This window comes from Equus asinus, chromosome 22 (assembly GCF_041296235.1).
Source record: "Equus asinus isolate D_3611 breed Donkey chromosome 22, EquAss-T2T_v2, whole genome shotgun sequence".
Lineage (NCBI taxonomy): Eukaryota > Metazoa > Chordata > Mammalia > Perissodactyla > Equidae > Equus > Equus asinus.
In genome coordinates this window covers 38,578,541-38,599,615 of record NC_091811.1, presented here as the reverse complement: position 1 = coordinate 38,599,615, position 21,075 = coordinate 38,578,541, and the positions used below count along the sequence as shown (strand labels likewise).

The following is a 21,075-nucleotide window of genomic DNA, read 5'->3' as shown; positions in this document are numbered from 1 at the left end:
TTAGAAATCTAGAACACATTTTGTCTATTGTGAATTCATAGATTAACATGTTTGTCTAGGCATTTCTTTGGATGGAGTCTTAGCAGAATAGAGTATATAATATAATCTTTACAATTTCAAAAATTTTGTCAGGTCTTAGGAAGTTATGTGTAATCTTTTCTCTAGTGCACTTTGAATTGTAAATGCATTTTAGTTTTCATTTAAAATTTTATTAACTATTTAAAGATTTTAAAAAGAATATATGATCATTGTTTAAAATTCAGTTTGAGTAGAAAGATATAAAGTGAAGGTAAAAGCCTCCTCATCGTTTCGTAAACCTAGTGCTGCTGACTGGCGGTAATACCCAGAGGTAAATTTCTCATGTGGCCTTCTAAAAACTTCCTGTTCGTGTGTAATTTTCTGTATGTTATACAAATGGGATCATTCCATACATTTGTTCTATAACTTGCTTTTTTCCACCTAACCTGATATTTTGGACATCTCATTTCAGTACATACAGTAGTCCATTTTATGGATGAACTGTGGTTTATTTAATTGGATCCTTATCAATGAGCATTTAGATTGCTTCTAAGATTCTAATATTAAAAACAATGCTCATTCAAAATTCTTGAACCTAATTCCTTATGTACTTATGTGAATGTACACATAGAGAAAGAAAGTTTCTAGAAATGGAATTTCTCCTTCAAAGGATATTTAATTAACATTTTGATAAGTTCTCATCACAAGGAAAAAAGTGTGTAACTATGCGAGGTGATGTTTGTTAACTAAACTTATTGTGGTAATCATTTTATAATATATACGTATATCAAATCATATGTTGTACAACTGAAACTTATACAATGTTACATGTCAGTTATATCTCAGTAAAACTGGAAAAAAATTTGATAGATAATGCCAAATATCTTCCCAAAATAGTTTCACTTATACTCCCAAACTATATGAGAGTACTTGTTTCTATGCAACCTCACCAACAGTGGCTATAACCAGACTTTTCTTACTTTTGCCAATTTGATGGGTGAAGAATGGTATTGAACTGTTTTAATTAGCATTTTTTTGTGAATCAATTAAAGATCTTTGTGGATTTTTTTTTCTCATTTGTATTTCTTTTTTTATTAAACTCTTGTTCATGCCCCATGCCTATTTTGCTTGGTTGTTGGGTTTTTTTCTTAATAACTTTAAATAAATCCTTTTTATAATAAGGAAATTAGTCCTGTGTTATAAGTGGTTCCACCACCCCCACTTCCATGTATTCCCTTTTTTTGTTTTTGGTTTCCAGGCTGTCTTGTGCTTAGAAAGGCTTTACTTAAGATTATTACAGGGGCCCACCCTGAGGCTGAGTGGTTAAGATTGCTTGCTCCACTTAGGTGGCCTGGGGTTTCACCAGTTCAGATCCTGTGTATGGACATGGCACCACTCGTCAGGCCACTCTGAGGCAGCATCCCACATAACACAACCAGAAGGATCTACAACTAGAATATACAACTATTTACTGGGGGCCTTGGGGAGAAGAAGAAGAAAAAAAAGTAAAGATTATTACAAAAAAAAATTTTTTTTTTGAGGAAGATTATCCCTGAGCTAACGTCTGCTGCCAATCCTCCTCTTTTTACTAAGGAAGACTGGCCCTGAGCTAACATCCGAACCCATCTTCCTCTCCTTTATATGTGGGATGCCTGCCACAGCATGGTCTTCTGAGCGGTGTTATGTCCACACCCAGGATCTGAACCGGCGAACTCCAGGCTGCTGAAGCAGAAATGTGTGTGCTTAACCACTGGGTTGCCCCCCCAAAAAATTTTTTTCGACACATCTCTTTTTTTTCTCTTTCTAGTTCCTAAGTACATTTCAGACTTTTCTCTTTTAATTTCCAGTTTCTCCATTTGGGGAGATTTTAAAATTAAAGTTGAAATCAAATATAGTTGAACAAAAGAATGAATATTAGGTGTCTCTGGGCTTCTAGTGCTTTTAGTAGAAAGCTATCCAGAGATGAAATATGTTACTTAAATCCAGAAATATTAAAGTGATGTCTCCTTTCATCTGGAATCTTATTCGTTGTTCAAGACTAGTAATAAGTGGGAGCAGAGATTGCATTTTTGCTACTAAATGACAATGTTTTCCATCATAGTAGAGTTTCTGTGTAACTTCATATATGGAATATAAGCCTGGATATTTGAGGCAGAAGTTACACACACACACACACACACACACACACACACACACACACACAATTTGGTCTCATCAACATCTTTTCCCACTGCCCCACACTAAAAGTTGAACTCTGGAAATAGAAGACACAAAAATATGAAGCTTTGAATTTCTGCTGGCATTAGATCCAAAGATTTTAACTATTTAGACATATAAATCTGAAGATGAGATCTGGCTTCATAAACTTCCTAGATTATCATGTTCTGCTTCTGAAGAAATATTCTTGAATGGACTAGAGATACCCATAGCTTAACATCCTGAAGAATATGCATACCAAAATGCTCTTTACCTTTAGAGTTCGCTAAAAGTTTTCTCTCAATTGGTGTTCTGCTTTCTTAAAATATTTAGGACCCCAATTAATCTCTCTCCTATAGTAGTAAATCTCAAACCCTGGACATAGCCTTTCTGATTTCTGCTTTTTGTTTCTAGATTTAAGATTTATTCTGAACTAAATTTACAGTATAAAAATGACTTTTTATTTTAAATAGGACTGTTTTACCAGTGTTCTTGGTGGATGGTGCTTAAGTGTTTTATCTCTCACTTGCACTTCTAGAAAATGTTTATTTTATCATTATGGTGGGATGTGAAATATTAACATTTACATTTGCTTCCTTTTTTAAGTACCCATATTTGTTTATAATTTTTTCTAAATATATATATATATTTTAAAAGACTTTATTTTTTAAGAGTAGTCTTAGGTTCACAACAAAATTGACAGAGAAGTACAGAATTCCCCAATACCCCCTGCCCCCAGACATGCTCAGCCCCTGCCATTATCCACCTCTAGCACCAGTATGTTGCATTTCTTACAATCAATGAACCTGCGTGGCCACATCATTATCATGCCAAGTCCATAGTTTACGTTAGGGTTCACTGTTGGTGTTGTACATTCTATTAGTTTTAACAAATGTGTAATGACATTTGTCCACCATTATATTATCTATAGAATAATTTCACTGCCCTAAAAATCCTCTGTTTTGTCTGTTCATCCCTCCTTCCCCTCTATGTATAATTTTTGTACTTGTTGAGTTTAAACTTTAATGCAGATGACTTTGGATGTTATTTAAAGATATAGGATTAAAGGAGGTAAAATAGAATTATATCTAAAGATATAAAGTTATTGCTGAAAATGGTAGGAGATAACATGGTAGAAGTGCTGGAGAGAAGAAAAGCTTTTTTTCTTGGTTTTGTTTTTCAGAAAAAATAATTTCATAAGTTATCATGAACATAAGAATTTTGTAAAAAATATCTTCTACAGCTGATTGGTTCTTTGTAGCTAGGTATATTTAAAAAGAAAATCTAAGCGTGGGTTCTCAAATGTATACTTTGGTCTTTATAATCCTATGTCTTAGGATTCTTTTTAGAAATTATAGGTAGAGTATGTTTTGTTTAGAATGGTCTTGCAGTAGAATAAGGTTAGGTTTCTTTGGAAAAGGAGACATCAGGTGATATTAAATGGCATCGTGGCTTAATTTGTAGTGAGATTTGGATGCTTGTGGTGTGGGTTTATACCCCAGTAATCTCCCACGTTAAGTCTACCACGTCTGTTGTGTGGCCCCTTATTTGTCTTATTCTTTGTATCTGTAACGCTTTATTCAACGGCTGACAAAGAGTAAGAATTTTGTAATTGCTTCATGTATACATGAAAGATAAAATTAGATACTCCCGTGAGCAGAAGCTCCTTCTTGGTGACCCTGACTGCATGTCCGTTATTGATGGAATCAGACAGGCTTATGGAGCCCAGCTCTTAGACCTCTAGCCACCCTGCCTCACATTCCCTGCTTTCAAGGAAATGACCAAAAAACAACTTGGTACTTTATTTTAGAATAAAGTCCTGTAATGTTATGTATGGCTTAGCTAAGTCAGCTATCCATTGTTCTTTTTAAAGTGTTGACTTTCTTTGTATACCTTACTGTATTTCTAAACTATTGTTTGTTTGTGTTGTGTTTAGGATGCTGCAGGTGATTCAGAGCAGACTGCAAGAAGAACATTCACTTCAAGATGTGATATTTAAAAGTGCATTTAAAAGTGCATCAACAGCCCTTCCGCCAAGGTGAGATGTGTTTTTTAGAGGTACAGGTATTTATTATGAATTTACTTTGACATAATTTTAGTATTGATTTAGTTGTCTGAATCTCATATTTCTTAGAGAAATGTAATCATTATGTGTGATGAGGATGTCATTTTACTCTTAAATTTGTAGCCTGTGATATTGCTCAGAATTATCACAAATAATATTATTTCATTTTCATTTAATTTTTCTCTTTTATATGTGTATGGCATACCTCCATATAAAATCGTATTAGGTTTTAAGAACAAATAAATTGCATTTACTGTAATAAGGATGTGTAGAGTTTGGTTAGGGATTTTGTGCTTTTATTTCACTTTTTTCTCTTTCATAGATTAGAATAGCAGATATTTGGAAATGTTCTAATCATGAAAATGATCGTTTAAGTTTAAAGCCATGCAGAGGTTTTCCATTTGCTCAAGAAGAGAGGTCTTTGTCTGTTTGAGCTTGGACGGCATGCCCTTCCCGTAGTTCACTCCTACTCCTGTCCTCTCCTGCCCCACCAAGTGCCAGGAGCAGTTCATGAAAGTGTATCTGTGTTGGATTAATTACTTACTTTTTATCTTTCTTCTCTCATCGGACTTAGTCCTCTGGTTAGATTTGAAGAACTGTGGAATTTTGGATTTGTGTGAATATAATATATATATATAATAATTATGTAATTTTTTTCCATTTTACAGATGTATGATTTTTTAATAAATATATAGACTTCAAAAAACTACTGTTCTACTTTTGACATTTAGAACATTACCTGAAAATTCATCTTTAGGGGTTTTCTTTTTCCGCTCTATGAAATTTTCTCACCACACAATGGTGCTGTATTGAATGCACTGTAAGCAGTTCTAACATATCTTGTCGTAACAGGGAAGATGATTCATCGCAGCCCCCTGACGCGTGCAGAATCCGTGGTCATCTATATGTCAATAAAGTAGCAGGGAATTTTCACATAACTGTGGGCAAGTATGTTCTTTTTCACTTACTGAAAATACTTTAGACAAGTTGGCAGCTTGGTTAAAAGTAAATTCTTTGCTAATCAAATAATATATAACTAAGGACTAAAGGACTTCTTAAAATGTTGTGTTTTTATGTCTTGAGACTGTTGCTTGGAGCTTCCATCTTAGGATAGAGAAGACTACTAACTTTAAAAACTACTTCAAAACAAAAGTGAAACAGTCATGTCATATTTTGTACATATTGAAGTAAAAGAGCTGTAGGTAAATATGAATGAAAACATCCTCCTTGCCAAGTTTTAGTAACCATAAAGCTCTTCCCTAGACATTTCATTAATTTGTTCATTTTGTTGGATGGCATTATGTTTTGGTTCTGTTTTTCCTTTTGGTGATCCTTATCAAAATGTAATCCCTGACTAATTTGAGACAATTATTTTGATGTGGTTGTAAATTAGTAGTGTTTGGGATAAAGTTAAATTAGGCAAAAGTTAAGGAAAAATATCAGACCACCTTCCTTCATGAGCTGCACCCAGCACAGAAACTGTCGTACAATAAGTACTTGGTAAATTTCTGAATGAATCAGTAAAGCTTCCCTCTTCCCTCACTCCCTACCCCGCTCCCTCACTTCCATCTAGAGTTGCAGGGCTGAACAATTCTTCATTGTGAAAGACATTTTTTGAGTACTTGTTATATGCAAATTACCATGCTAGATACTAAGGATGAAACAGTGAAAACGAAAGGGTTTTTGCCCTTACAGTGTTGACATTCTATGAGAGAATCCAAACTTTAAACAGAGAATTACACTAATAATTACTTAATTGTAGTTGTAGTGAAGCTATGAAGGAGAAGTATGGCTGATAAGAAACTATATAACAAGGTGCCTGACCTACTCTGCAAGTCAGTGAAGGCTTTACTGAGGAAACCTTTGAACACTAGTGGATGATTAGTGGAATTTTATATATAAAGGAGAGAAGGCATCCAGGCTGAGGGAAAGGGCATAAAGCAGGAAAGAGTGTGGCTGGAGTTCTTTTTTTCATAATTAGAGAGAGAGCATTAGACTTCTATGCAAAATTATTTCACTGTTTACAGTGGTGAGATCAAACATTTGCTTTGTCTTTGTTGTCCTACTCTTCTTAACATTCGTGTTTTGTTAATGTGTTACTGTTGCCAGGACCCATTCTCTCCATCCCCAACCTGTAGCTGGGAACCTTATGCTTTCTTGGTATCATGCAGACAACAAATAATAGTTGGCTCAAAGAAATTTAGAAGATTTTATTGCGTCTTTGGCTCCAAACAATATCCTACTCCAAAACTAACCAAAAGAGGGAAACTTTGACAATTATTGTACAAGCGTCTGTATTGTCGCCTTTGTTCCCAGTTTCACTTCTCTGCCCATACCTCTTTCTCCATAAATAAGAAAGGCCAAATGGAATGCATTTGGTTTGTATGTTGTCCTTACCATCTCTGGGATATCCTAGAAAGCCACTCCTAATTTTTTGGTCTTAGTTTTGTCAAGTTTAATAGTGATCTTTTTGAAGATCTCCTTTTACTTCTCAGGCACAAATATCATTCTCAACTGTAATACAAAGGAGAAATAAAAAGAGCATGATTTATGACATAATAATATGTATTTCAGTATGCAGATATTTAAGCATGAATACATTAGATAAGGTAACGAAGTAAGCAGATGCTTGCCACTTGTATGTAGAATCATTAGGTATACACCAGCTGCAAATGCAGACTGAAACAGATGTGTTGGCCACTCAGATATCATGAATAGTATTTCTGTTGATGAGATGACATTCTGAAATAGTGAACAACTGTTTGTAATACTGTAAACAAAACAAAGTGTAATGTTCCCTCTGTGTCCTGGGAAATTTAGTTGTGTTGAAACTACAACAAAGTACTACAAAGATTAGTACCATATGGCCTAGATGTGTAGTAGGCTATACCATCTAGGTTTGTGTAAGTACTATAGGGGAGGAAGAAATTTTCCTCTACTCTTCTGGGTTCTTTTGGCTGGTCTAAGAATTAAATTGACATGAGACAGTTTAACAGGAAAAAAACGGAAGTCTAATAACATGTATACATGGGAGAAACCCAGGAAAATTAAGTAACTCACCAAAATGGTCAAAGCCCTTACCTTAAATACCATCCTCTGCTAAAGGCAAAAAATGTTGGGGAGAGGAAAGTCAGAGACTTCAAAGAAAAGGAAGGCAATTCACAGGTAAGTGAAAAGGAGCAAATGTTTGGAAAACCAGAGTTTGTTTGGCCAAATAGAAGAACGCAGAAGGGAGTCCAACAAACAGGCTTTTCTAGATTCCTCCCTATCTACCACCTAGTCCATGTTATGCTAAGGTGATAGCTTGCTTTCTGAGACAGGTTTTTTTAATCTGAATTCTTTTAGGCAGTTAACAGGGAGGTAACAAGAAAAACTTTGAGTCTTTTGTTTCTTAAAAATAATCAGCCTGAAATAATCCTCATGTTAAAGAGACACATTTTGGGGTGGAAAATTTTGTTCCCCTTCAGTACACTCTGACGTTTGCACAAAGAAGAAATCGCCAAGTGACGCATTTCTTGGAACATATCCAATGTATCTGCTTTGTTAAGCGATGCATGACTGTATCGTTTTTCCTATACATACATACCTATGATATCTTTAATCTATAAATTAGGCACACTAAAAAATTAACTAATAATAAAATAGAGCAATTATAACAACATACTGTAATAAAAGTTACTGTAGATCTTAGCAACCTCAGCATACAATTTATTTTCTTTCCTTACTAAGTCAAGAACTTCATCTTTTCACTTAAAGGAGAATTGCCAGCTTCACTACTCTTGTGCTTTGGGGCCATTATTAAGTAAAATAAGGGTTACTTCAACACAAGCGTTGTGATACCTCGGCAGTCTGATAACTGAGGTGGCTACTAAGTGGCTGACAGGCAAGTAACATATACATTGTGGATAAGCTGGACAAAGTAATTATTCACATCCTAGGTGTGACAGAGCAAGATTTCATCACCATACTCAGAATGGTGCACAATCTAAAACTTATGAATTGTTTACTGTGGAATTTTCCATTTAATGTTTTTGGACCATGATTGACCACAGGTAACTGAAACTGTGGAAAGCAAAACCCCGGATAAGGGGAGACTACTGTATATTTAAATATTATTACTTTAATCTTTTTTTCCGTCTTTCAGGGCAATTCCACATCCTCGAGGTCATGCACATTTGGCAGCACTTGTCAACCATGATTGTAAGCAGTTTCTGAAAATTTATTCCCTAAAGATATCCTTCAAAAAAGTGTTGTGTGTTTTTATTTTTAGCACAGGTGCAAGGTAGTGCTTTGAAAGTGGGCTATTTCAAAAACAGATATCCAAAGGAGAAAAGAAATGATTGAATTTATTGCCTCTAATCCATTTTTCTCTTTTCTTTGAGCTACCTGTATTTCTATTTAGTCAATAGCTCAGAAGTTGCTGAGGTTAGGGAGGAGAGCCTTGGTGTCCTTTATATCAATTTGTACACCTTTCTGCTAGTTTTTATCAATAATGAAGGAAATATATTTGAAATTTATTTCAATATGTAAATCTAATATTGACATGTACATATAAAGTATTTGTTAGTTTTGTATAACAATTGTCGTAAAACTTAGTTTTTAAAGTCTGTTTTAGAGAACAAAACCAAGTAATAAATTCTATAAAAAAATCTGGTCACATTTAGGAATGGTGTGTATTAAAAATATATCTCATCAGTTTCATTATTTGACTACATGGACATCATCCCAGTTGTTATCACAACACAATCCTGTTATGATTTGGACCAGGAAAGACTTATTATTTTGGTTATCAGGATTAGATGTGATATTATTTCTTAGAAGTTAATTTATGTATAATTATAAAATGTTAGATATTACTTTTTATCAGAATTTACTTATCTTTATACATTTAATTCCCACATATTTATATGCATTTTTCTCAAAATAATGTTTTAAATATTATACTATTATATCTGCAGATTTTAGGTACTTTGAGAATAGATAAGAATGTGAACCAATCTGTAACGTAGTTTTGAATAATTTAATTTCTCTACTTAATTTAACTGTTTTATTTTTTGCCTCTTAGCTTACAACTTTTCTCACAGAATAGATCATTTGTCTTTTGGAGAGCTTGTTCCAGGAATTATTAATCCTTTAGATGGAACTGAAAAAATTGCTGTAGATCGTAAGTGTTTAATAATTACTGTTGGAATTTGGATGTAGACAATTGTTCCTATAACTTTAATATTAATGCATTTTTAATAATGCTCTTTCTCACACCCTTGTAACAGACAAACGTATAAATCTTTAAGTGGTGTAAGTGGTTGCTAATCTTTAGGTAGAGTTGTATGTGGAGAGAATTTGTCCTAATGGTAGATAAAACTTAAATGTTAAAAAACGAGCCATAGAGCAGGATAAGAAATTAGAGGTAAAAGTAAGCAGAAGTAGAATTTAAAAGCTCTCTAAATATATGAAAGGTTAATGTGTTTATAGGGCATAACTACTTTTCCATATTCACCAAAGAAAGAATTAAGAATGAAAGTTTTAACATTATAAGAATTCTTCTTTGTATAGTTCTTTGTACAGTTCAAAGTTCTAAAATGTGTATTTACCATTTTAGAAACCTCTCTGGAGAACTTAACAAACATTAGAAACCTAGAGTTATTCTAGAAAGGTTTGGTTATTAACAGTCAGAAGCAGTACATGATAGCACAGGTACCTTTTATCACAGTTTGTTTTAACCATTTCATTTAAAATCTCAGTTTATCCAAATATGGATAGATTATTTTCTTACTTTTGTAGCAAGTACAGGCAGTCCCTGACTTAAGACGGTTTCACTTATGATTTTTTGACTTCACAATGATGCGAAAGTGGTGCTCATTCAGTAGAAACTGTACTTTGAATTTTGATCTTTTCCTGAGCTGGTGACTTGCAGTACGGTACTCTCTCGTGATGCTGGGCAGTGGCAGCAGCTGCAGCTCCCAGTCAGCCACGTGGTCACGAGGGTAAATGACTGACACCCTTACAACCATTTTGTACCCATACTACCATTGTTTTTCACTTTCAGTACATTATTTAACAAACTTCATGAGCTATTCAGCACTTTATTATAAAATAGGCTTGTGTTAGAGGATTTTGCCCAATTGTAGGTGATATAAATGTTCTGGGCACATTTAAGGTAGGCTGGGCTAAGCTGTGATGTTTGGTAGGTTAGGTGTATTAAATGCATTTTTGAATTATGATATTTTCAACTTATCATGGGTTTTTCATGACATAACCCCATCAAAAATTGAGGAAGATCTGTAATCCTTCTTCCTGGAGGTTTTTGAGTGCCTTTCCTCTACTTAAATAATCATATTGTACGATACACCCTGCCTGTAGGACCTTCTAAGGATCTCTAAAGCATCCTGTGCTACTAGGAAGTCTAGCCTTTGTAAAACTTTAATTAAGGGTTTTATTTTTTTATTAATTCAAATAGATTTATTAATATTCTTTTCAGTATTTTACTCTTTTAGCATAGTGTTGTAATCAGATGCATTAAAGATGTTTTACTTGGAATACTGACTTACATTCATGAATATTTTATGTTTGTTTGAGGATGTTTCACTTAGGGAACCATGAGTGTACTAAATTTGGAAATGTGTGAGTAGAAACATTCTGAGAATTATAAGCTTTATTCAGTATAATCTCATCTTTAATCTAAGTATATGTTCATTTTACACCAAAATGCATTAAATATTACTTGAGATGCTCGTTTGAAAACATATTGGTTAATACTTTGTGTCAGGATGCTAAAATGAGCTATAAATTTGTACAGAAGCAATTTTAAATATAAACAGATTAATCTTTCAAAAGGTTCCCTTTAAGGCTACTTGTTCCTAAATTCGAAAGACTAAGATGTATTTAGAGTTATGTTATAAAATGCCGCCATGGGGCTGACCTGGTGGTGCAGTGGTTAAGTGCACAGGTTCTGCTTCAGTGGCCCGGGATTCACCAGTTTGGATCCCGGGTGCGGACATGGCACCACTTGGCACGCCATGCTGTGGTAGGCGTCCCACATATAAAGTAGAGGAAGATGGGCATGGATGTTAGCTCAGGGCCAGTCTTCCTCAGCAAAAAGAGGAGGATTGGCAGCAGTTAGCTCAGGGCTAATCTTCCTCAAAAAAAAAAAAAAAAGTCACCAAATGAATGTCAATAGGTTTTTCAAAGCTTTAAAGCAGATATACTCTTCTCCTTCCTAATACACGTTCTATTAGGCCTTTTTTTCCAAAGAGAGGAAAATCACCATTATGAATCTGTTGTGTTCGGGTAACCACCCACTCCTTGATGTTCTCCAGAAGTTTTTTTTTTTGTGGTGAGGAAGATTAGCCCTGAGCTAACATCTGTGCCAGTCTTCCTCTATTTTGTGTGTGGGATGCCTCCAAAGCATGGCTGACAAGCCTAGCCGGTCTGCACCCGGAATCTGAACCCATGAACCTGGGTCACCAAAGTGAGATACACGGAACTTTAACCACTTGGCCATGGGGCTGAACCCTTTCTTTTTCTTTTTGGGTGAGGAAGATGGGCCCTGAGTTAACATCTGTGCCAGTCTTTCTGTATTTTGTATGTGGGATGCTGCCACAGCATGGCTTGACAAGTGGTGTGTGGTAGGTCCACACCTGGGATCTGAACCTGTGAACCCTGGGCCACTGAAGTGAAGCGTGTGAATTTAATCGCTAGGCCACTGGGCCAGCCCTTTCCAGAAGTTTTGAGGGGATTACTTAGCAGTTACATATTTAATGCTATGCAGATTTGGACAGACCTATAACCTTTGGAACAATTTGTGGCTTGCACCAAAATTTCATTCAGTAGCATTTTCCTGGGCCTGGCCATTGAGTTACTTAATGAACTTACAGCCTTTTCTTGAATTAACATTAAATAAATAAGTCTTCAGTAGTTCTCTGGCCACATTTAGAAGGTTTCCCATTTTTCCTGTTATGTTTCTTTGACCCTTGTTAGTTATTATTACATTGACACCTCAGTCGTCATATGTGGTGAGATTGCCTTTGTCCTTCGTTTTTTCCCCCAAGTGTAATTATCCCGCCCGTGTGTACAGCATTGGTTATTGTTTCACCACTCTCACTTTCATCTTTTTTTCGTAAGTACTTAATACTTGAATACTTTTTTCTCCTAGCACTTTCAGCTCTCTCTCTCTGTTTATGACAGGGAGAGTTGATTTGTAAAACACCTAAAAACTAAGCACGAATCAAGCAGTTCACCTTACATCAAAGAGCAACTCAAAGGAAAACGCTGAAGCCCGTTCTCAACCAACAAGCCGTCTGTTGGTGGTGGACAAAGTTAACACCCTTTTGCTCTAATACTATCTGTGATAATAGTTAGGATATTTAGTTGGAGTTAGTAGAAGAACTAGTCAAAAACTGTTCATGTTTTTGACAGTTATAGTTGTGCAAGTCGTAGGTGGAATAAGAAGTTGTGAAGCTGAAACAGGCTTTGCTTTATTTTGTTAGAAAGTCGTTTAATGTTGGTGTTTGAAGAGACCATGGCTCTTAGCTCTCTCCCTCCTGTTTGCAGTTTTACCTCTCCTTCCCCTGTTCTGAATTCCACTGAAATAAGAGAGAAACTGGATTGATGGAAATAAAAATTCACTCATGCTGAACAAAAGAAGCTAGATACACACAAGCGCATACTGTCTACTTCCATAAATGGAAATTCTAGGCTAGGCAGAACTAGTCTATGACAACAGGAGGTAGATAGGTGGTTGGCCTAGGGCCAGAGATAGCAGGGATTGACTGCAAAGGGGTGCGAAGGAACTTTTTGAGGTGATGAAAATGTTTTATATTTTGATTGTTGTGATCAAATGGGTGATTACATTTGTCAAAATGTGTCAAACCATACGTTTAAAGTTGATGCATTTTATTTGTTTACACAGTTTTCACAACCAGTTATTACCATGTGGTGTGAAGTCTTTCCAGGTCAAATGTAATGAGGCCCTATTATCTAGTTGAAACTATAGATAGATATATCTAATTCTCAATTTTCTAGAATATAGTTACTTCTAGAGAATTAACGTGTTTTGTATTATGTGAACTGTTACTTGTTTAAAATTAATTAATAATTGGTAATATAATGATATTTATGACTTGTGTTAAATCTAGAAAAGCCTAATGACTATATACATATGATCCTTTTGATGACACAGTAACCCCAGGCCATTCCCGAGTAGTTTCTTTAGTTATCTTCCTGCTTGGGTATCAATTCCTTATATTTATCCAAAGGCTGGCTAATTCAATTTTGGTTTATTTATATATCTTAAGATATTAGTAGAAACTGAAATTTGTCTTGTGGTGGTTATACTACTATAACTGTATTCTTATTAATATCTGTAGTATGTAGAAATGCTACTTTTCTTTTCCATATTTGATAAAAGGATGATAGTGATTAAGTGATTATAAAGGATATCTAAGTCACTAGTTCATCTTTTTAAACATCTTCTAATAGATGTCTGTGTGTGCGACTATTTTATGCTTACTAAGAACTTGTTTTACCAAGTATGAGTATATTGTTTTCATTGATTCTTATAAAATTATTATTTTTTAGATGTTATCAAAAGTACCATTAAATTTCAGGTTAATTGTACTTACTGGAAGGAGGATCTACTTGGCAGTAGTTTAATTGTTACGGATTGAGGAAAAAAATACATTTTGTTTTTATTCTAGACAACCAGATGTTCCAATATTTTATTACAGTTGTGCCAACAAAACTACACACGTATAAAATTTCAGCAGACACCCATCAGTTTTCTGTGACAGAAAGGGTAAGTTGAGTCCAACTGGCAAAATGATTGTTTTCAGTGTTTTCTAGTCCTGCTACAGAAGAAGAATGGAGTTTCGCTTGGTGCCCTCCCCCATTTAGAATTTGTGGAAGTTTTGAAATGTATTAATGTTTTATTTTAAGACAGTAAAGTATCAGAAATGGGTATTAGTATGTTTTAGAGCAAGAAAAGTATATTTTTGAAATATTTTTTAAAATTTTAAAAAGTGTGTATTTAACATTTTAACATAGAGAATGTATCCTATTCAATTAAGACAAAATTATTAAACTATGATACTATTAATTACTTTATTTTTATTATCTTAATTTTGTAGCATTTCCTCATATATTGGTATAAGCAGTTCTTATGTGCCAGCAGACTCTCTGATTTCTGTGTTATTTATTTTTTATTTAATGTACCCTGGGACATGCATGATTATTGTGCCTCAGCTAGCAGGTTTAGAGGGTTTGCTTTCCTAAGTTAGCGCTTCGTATTCATCTAATTGAGAGAACAAATGTTCTGCTCCATCAGAATGGAGTGGCCTTAGAAATAAATACTGACAATGAGGAGCAGAGTTTTAGAATTGGAAAGTTTGACAGATTTCTCATCTACTCTGGGGTCATATTTTCTTATTATTGCATTGAAGAATAGTGAATATTCAAATACTAGTATCCAGAAGAATTCCAAGGAAAAACTTAAGTGCTTTTAAAAACTTGCTTTCTTTCATATGGAGTTTTCTTTTGATAGTCTTATAACTTATGATTACTATGTCCTCAATAATTGTAGGATTTTTGTTATTCTTAGGAGATTAAATACTGAAGTTTTAGGAATGAAGTGTCATGTTTTTATAACTTTGCAAATGGTTCAGGGGAAAGATCGAGTATGTGTAACTGTGTGTGTATATAAACAGAGAGAGAGAAACTAGGTAATGTGTATACAAGGATATATTGTGCTTTTCAGCATTTCATATCTTAGAGTTACCATTTCTCACTAAGTTTGGCAACACCTGATCATCAGACAGTCTACAGAGTGGCAAGGCTTCGGAGAAAAGAGGAACACATACATTGCTATGGGAATGCAAAATGGCATATTCTCTGTGGAAGGGAGTTTGGCAATCTCTGCAAAAATGACATATGTATTTACCCTTTGGCCCGGCAACCCTCCTGCTATAAATTGAATCCAAAGATACAGTGGAAAAAATACAAAAATGAGGTGCATAGGAAGCTATTCTCTGTGGTGGTATTTGTTATAGTAGAAGATTAGAAGCAACCCAAATGGCACATCCACACGATGAGGAACATGCAACTTAAAAAAAAAAAGAGAGATACCTATATAGTGATATGAAATTGTCTCTAGGATGTATTTTAAATAACAAAATTAAGTCAAAAAGACAAAAAAGAATCCAAGAGCATTTCACCTTTGCAGGGTGTATTTGTGCTAGTAGAGTGACTAAAATAGTTGTGTTTCACTTTAAAAAAAAATGGAGTGTAACTAGAGTTGGTAAAATGGAGTATGAGGGGGATGGAGAGGTGGAAAGCTGACCTTCGTTGGTCCTGGAACCCGAAGTGAGTCCTTGCTAGTCTTTTCTTACATAGGCACTCTTATCCCTGAAACAGCTTCCACCCATATGGATGGTGACAATGTGTTTATAATTTTGGCATGATATCAAACATACCAGAGCTGTAAAATGAAGTTGCCTTATTGGAAACTTGATCAGTGGGTTACAAGGCTCTTGGTACTAAGAAGGAAAGAGGTTTGGTAATGCCCCACATAAAATTGTTTTAATTTCCCTCGTATTTTTATTCTGAAAGCTTACAGTTTAGATGTCTTAGCAAAAATAGATAGAGCCTGGCACAAAAATCCTAACAAAGCCCTGTGGTAGCTTTGTTACATTTGTGTTTTGAGCTATAATAGAAATTTACTAGAAAGTTTACAAACTTTATTTTTGAAGTGTTAAACAGGATGGAATGAAATAGAATATTTTCTGACTCAGTGTGCACATTGGTAGGTTTATAATTTTAGCTACATTCCTTTCAGAAAAAGATTTTTTTTAAAAAATGAACCGGTAGCTCAAATATTGATATCTTTCAAATTAATGCATTGTGTTTTCTTCCTGTGTTGTATCTCATATAGTTTAAAATGGACAGAAAGTGAAATGATTTGTTTTTAAATCTGACCATTTAAATGACAAGATGCAATTATATTTTATAAATTCTTAGCAAAGAAATATTATAAAAATGATGTCAAAATATGAACTTAAGTTTTTATTGATTTGGTCAACGAAGAATGTGCCGTACGGTTGTAAGCTCTTGAGCTCAATAGAAAACTTGTATGTGAAGGGAACTTTTTAAGAAAATAGGAAAGAATGATTCTGCTCTTTTAATTGCTTCAAAAGCTAACCATTCAAAGAATACAGAATGATTTGATTTGCTCTGAAGAGCTTAGTCTAATAGGACAATTGATAAAGAGATTTGGATGTCCCTCTCGTGCGTCAGGGCTGTAGGGCTTCATATTGACTGAGTGCAAGTAACCAGATGGCGTGAATCCTGTTTCTCTCCCCTATCTCGCCCCTTCCTTTTGCCTTCCTTCTAGGAACGTGTCATTAACCATGCTGCAGGCAGCCATGGAGTCTCTGGGATATTTATGAAATATGATCTCAGTTCTCTTATGGTGACAGTCACTGAGGAGCATATGCCATTCTGGCAGTTTTTTGTAAGACTCTGTGGAATTGTTGGAGGAATCTTCTCAACAACAGGTTAAGATTCATTCCTTTTTTGTCTAATTTCTAAAAGTTTTCCTGACCCTGAAATTCAGATGCTTTTATTTAAAAGAGGCAAGAAATATACACATTCTCATGTTTTGATATTTAAAGAACTTTTACCTTGAGATTTAATTCCAGGGCCAGCCATGGTGGCATAGTGGTTAAGTTCAGCATGCACCTGTTCGGCGGCCCAGGTTCAATTCCCCAGGCGCGGACCTGCTGTCTGTCAGTGGCCAGGCTGTGGAGGCGGCTCACATACAAAAAGGAAGATTGGCAACAGATGTTAGCTCAGGGTGAAAAGATTTAATTCCAAACCTCCACAATTGGATTGATTAAGCATTAAACATAATTAAGTTCCTGCCTTCAGTGATTTAAGGGAAATTACTTAGTGAACTAGAAAGATGCTAGAATTGAATCCAAATTCTGCCATTTGCATGGTGGTAACCTTGATTAGCTTGTCTGCCTTTTCTGAAATTGTTTTCTCATCTATAAAAATGGGAATAATTGGGGCCAGCCCAGTGGCGCAGCAGTTAAGTTTGAGTATTCCACTTCGTTAGCCCGGGGTTTGCCGGTTTGGATCCTGGGTGCAGACATGGCACTGCTTGGCAAGCCATGCTGTGGTAGGCGTCCCACGTATAAAATAGAGGAAGCTGGGCACGGATGTTAGCTCAGGGCCACGCTTCCTCAGCAAAAAGAGGAGGATTGGCAGCAGATGTTAGCTCAGAACTGATCTTCTTCATAAAAAAAAAAAAGAAAAAAATGGGAATAATATCTAACTTGTAAGTGTGTTATAGGATTAGATGAGAAAATGCCTAGAAATAGTAGACACTTCAATGTAAATTTTCTTTTTCATTTGAATGTAAATTTTCTTTTTCATTTAAGGTAATTTAACTGTATAGTATGATAAATCATATCTTATGGTACTTTGAACTATGCAGTACATGAAACCAAATTTTTCAGTCAATGTTGTTTTTATGATTTTTGGTCTTTTTTGCCCTGGGATCACGGGATTCTCTCAAAGATAACTTGCAGAATTGTAATCATGAAAATTTGAGAGTTAAGTACAGTAGATAAAGAAAGGAAACAGTTTCTTCTTTATCCCCAACCCTTATTCAGTATTACATGGAGCTGGGTAGTTTATATACTTAGAATTATATATATGTTTTTATATATATATATATAAATGTATATATGTTATATATATATATGTTTTTGGTGAGGAAGATTTTCCCTGAGCTAACATCTGCTGCCAATCCTCTTTTTTGCTTGAGGAAGATTAGCCCTGAGCTAACATCTGTGCCAGTCCTCTTCTGTTTTTTTTTGTATATGGGACACCTCCACAGCAAGACTGGTGAGTTGAGTAGGATCATGTGAGCCCAGGCAGAGCACATGGAACTTTAACCACTTGGCCACGGGGCTGAGCCCTAGAATTATATTCTTCAAATGAATGAATAACTTCTCTTATGAAAGTCTTCATCACTGCTTCATTTAAACTTCATTTAAATTTGTGGTGCTGATATTATTTATTTTTCAAAATTTTCTGGGTGTGAGTTGTATTAAGTCTCTTTTGCTTTGTCAAGTAATAAATTATGTGGCTTTGTAATTTTGAAAAGAAATCCATTTGTTTTAAAATTCAGTGTCTTGTTATTTTGAGCTGTGGAAGTGAATAAAGCAAGCTGCCTTGTTTCCTTCCTTAATCTATTCCATTATAATTAGTTGAGTTTTTAATTCTTACATAACAATTTAGGAAATAGTTTCATTAAAAACATAAACATAAACTTATTTTTTATTACAGGCATGTTACATGGAATTGGAAAATTTATTGTTGAAATAATTTACTGTCGTTTCAGAGTTGCATCCTACAAACCCGTCAGTTCTGTAAGTGGTATAGTATAAATGGTGCTGATCTCTAAGTCATGTTATCTTTGTTAAATCTAAATAGTAGCTTTGGTGCCCAGAAAGAAATTGCCCAAAGTAATGCATTATGTTTAGAGGAAATAGTGTAAGGAATAAAATTAATGCTTGGTCTTTTTTTTCTCCCTTAGGTCCCCTTTGAGGATGGCCACACAGACAACCACTTACCTCTTTTAGAAAATAATACACATTAGCACCTCCCAAGGGAAGGAGAAAAACTTTTTGCCTGAGACATAAAACCTTTTTTAATAAATAAAATATGTGCAATATATTCAAAGAAAAGAAAATATGAACGAGAAGCAGGAATCACACCTAGGAAAATACAGAAAAGAAACCCAAACTGAAATCTATATATGTTGTGTCTGTTACAAATGTCCTAGAAGAAATTATGCAGCTAATCAGTGAATAAGCCCAACTGGAGGACTGCTTTGAAGATGACACCTGAGGTTTTCACAGCAAATGGGCAGTATCAAAATGAGACCTTGCTTTTTGGTGACAAACATCTTGCCTGAAGAGAAGAAGTCAAACCACATCTAAAGAAAAAGTCAGTGATACAAAGTGCAAATGTTTGCGTCCTTTTGTTTTTAAAAGATATGATGTCAGAATAAAATATGTAAAACATATGGAAAACTAGTCTAGACTTTAAAAAGTTGTGATCAGGTCACATTGTTAATAAAGGAAAACAGGGATGGGTCCCTATGTTATAGCCATATTAATGTTAAGCCATTATGATAAGACCATTTATCCAATAATTTGGTCTTATGAAGGTAACTGCTTTTCTTTAAACTCTGGCTATTGACTTTTCTAACTGTTCAGGGCAGGGTCGTGGAAGACTAAGGTGAATTCCCACAGGGGCAGGTACAAAGGTGCTATACTGTGTAATAGGTATCATTCACAAATTGTATAGTGGGCTCTTATACAGGGAGAAGAAAGCACATTTTTTAAAAAGATACTAAGTTTCCTAATCTAATCCTTATTGGTATACTTTGGGAGTGGGGTGTGGGGTGAGTAATAAAAAGATCCACTACTGATGATGAAAATCATCAGTTTGTAAACTATTAAGAGGAAAAATAGAATATTTTATATGTGTTGTGGTGAGTGGGCAACAGGGTAACTTTAAGTAAAATGGAAGCGTGAGGCAAATATTTAAGTGAAACAAGATAATGTCAGATCTGAGGGATTCTTATACTAATCAATGTCCGTTAAACTGTAAAACTGGATTATGAAAACAGTATCTGCATTCAGAGTGTGCTGAGTGTGATTGATTCTGTATTAGATTGTGTTGTTCTAACTTTCGTACTATCTAAGGGTTGATTTTAAATTTCCAGACTATAAAAGATTAAAAGTAATGAGAGAGAGATATCGCTCCGGTGCCATTAAAATCTATATTTGGAATAAGTATGCCAACATCAGTTTTCCTTTTGTAATGCTTAATGATAATGGAAGAATCATCAACCAGTCGCCATGGTTTAAATCGTTAGGGAAATGGGGAAACAAAATTCCAGGTAAGTAACATGGCCAAGACTAAAAGACTGGATTTAAAACGGTAGTTTTTAGAGAATAGAATGTCACAAGTTACAGTGTTTCAAATGGATTTTTTTTTTTTTTTAAGATTTTTATTTTTTTCCTTTTTCTCCCCAAAGCCCCCCAGTACATAGTTGTGTATTCTTCGGTGTGGATTCTTCTAGTTGTGGCATGTGGGACGCTGCCTCAGCGTGGTCTGATGAGCAGTGCCATGTCCGCACCCAGGACTCGAACCAACGAAACACTGGGCCGCCTGCAGCGGAGCGCGCGAACTTAACCACTCGGCCACGGGGCCAGCCCCTCAAATGGATTTTTTTAAAGGTTAAAAATTTTTCCTGAAAATGGTTGGGACAGGGACCAGCCCCATGGCTGAGTGGTTGTGTTCTTGTGCTCTGCTGCGGTGGCCTGGGGTTTTGCCGGTTCGGATCCTGGGCGTGGACATGGCACTGCTCATCAAGTCATGCTGCGGTGGCATCCCACATGCCACAACTAGAAGGACCCACAACTAAAAATATACAACTGTACCAGGGAGCTTTGGGGAGAAAAAGGAAAAATAAAAATCTTTAAAAAAAACCAAAAGCAGTTGGGACACGTAATGGAGAGAAAGAGACAAACTGATAAAACTACTTTGCAGTAAAGCTTATGTTGAATGGTGTTTTGCAAAAAATAACAGAAGCATTGTTTAAAATATACAGTTTATCAGTAAGAGCCATTAAGTTAACTGATTAATATAGGTAACATGCTGTGGAACATTTTTTAATCTAGAAAATTCCAGTTAATGAACTAGCGTTCTCTGTGTTTTTGATT

The 21,075-nt window shown here is 35.1% G+C and overlaps 1 protein-coding gene across 1 annotated transcript in view; it reads left to right on the top strand.

Annotated features, from left to right (window-relative positions):
- Positions 1–19,374, top strand: part of ERGIC2 (ERGIC and golgi 2) — a 40,287-nt gene extending 20,913 nt beyond the window's left edge. The window contains exons 7-14 of the mRNA XM_014843834.3: positions 4,151–4,252; positions 5,132–5,227; positions 8,424–8,479; positions 9,345–9,443; positions 13,975–14,072; positions 16,662–16,824; positions 18,626–18,708; positions 18,876–19,374. Coding sequence (XP_014699320.3) covers positions 4,151–4,252; positions 5,132–5,227; positions 8,424–8,479; positions 9,345–9,443; positions 13,975–14,072; positions 16,662–16,824; positions 18,626–18,708; positions 18,876–18,938 — 760 coding nt within the window. The 3' untranslated portion in view covers positions 18,939–19,374. The remainder of the gene's footprint in view (positions 1–4,150; positions 4,253–5,131; positions 5,228–8,423; positions 8,480–9,344; positions 9,444–13,974; positions 14,073–16,661; positions 16,825–18,625; positions 18,709–18,875) is intronic.
- The last annotated feature ends 1,701 nt before the right edge of the window (positions 19,375–21,075 follow it).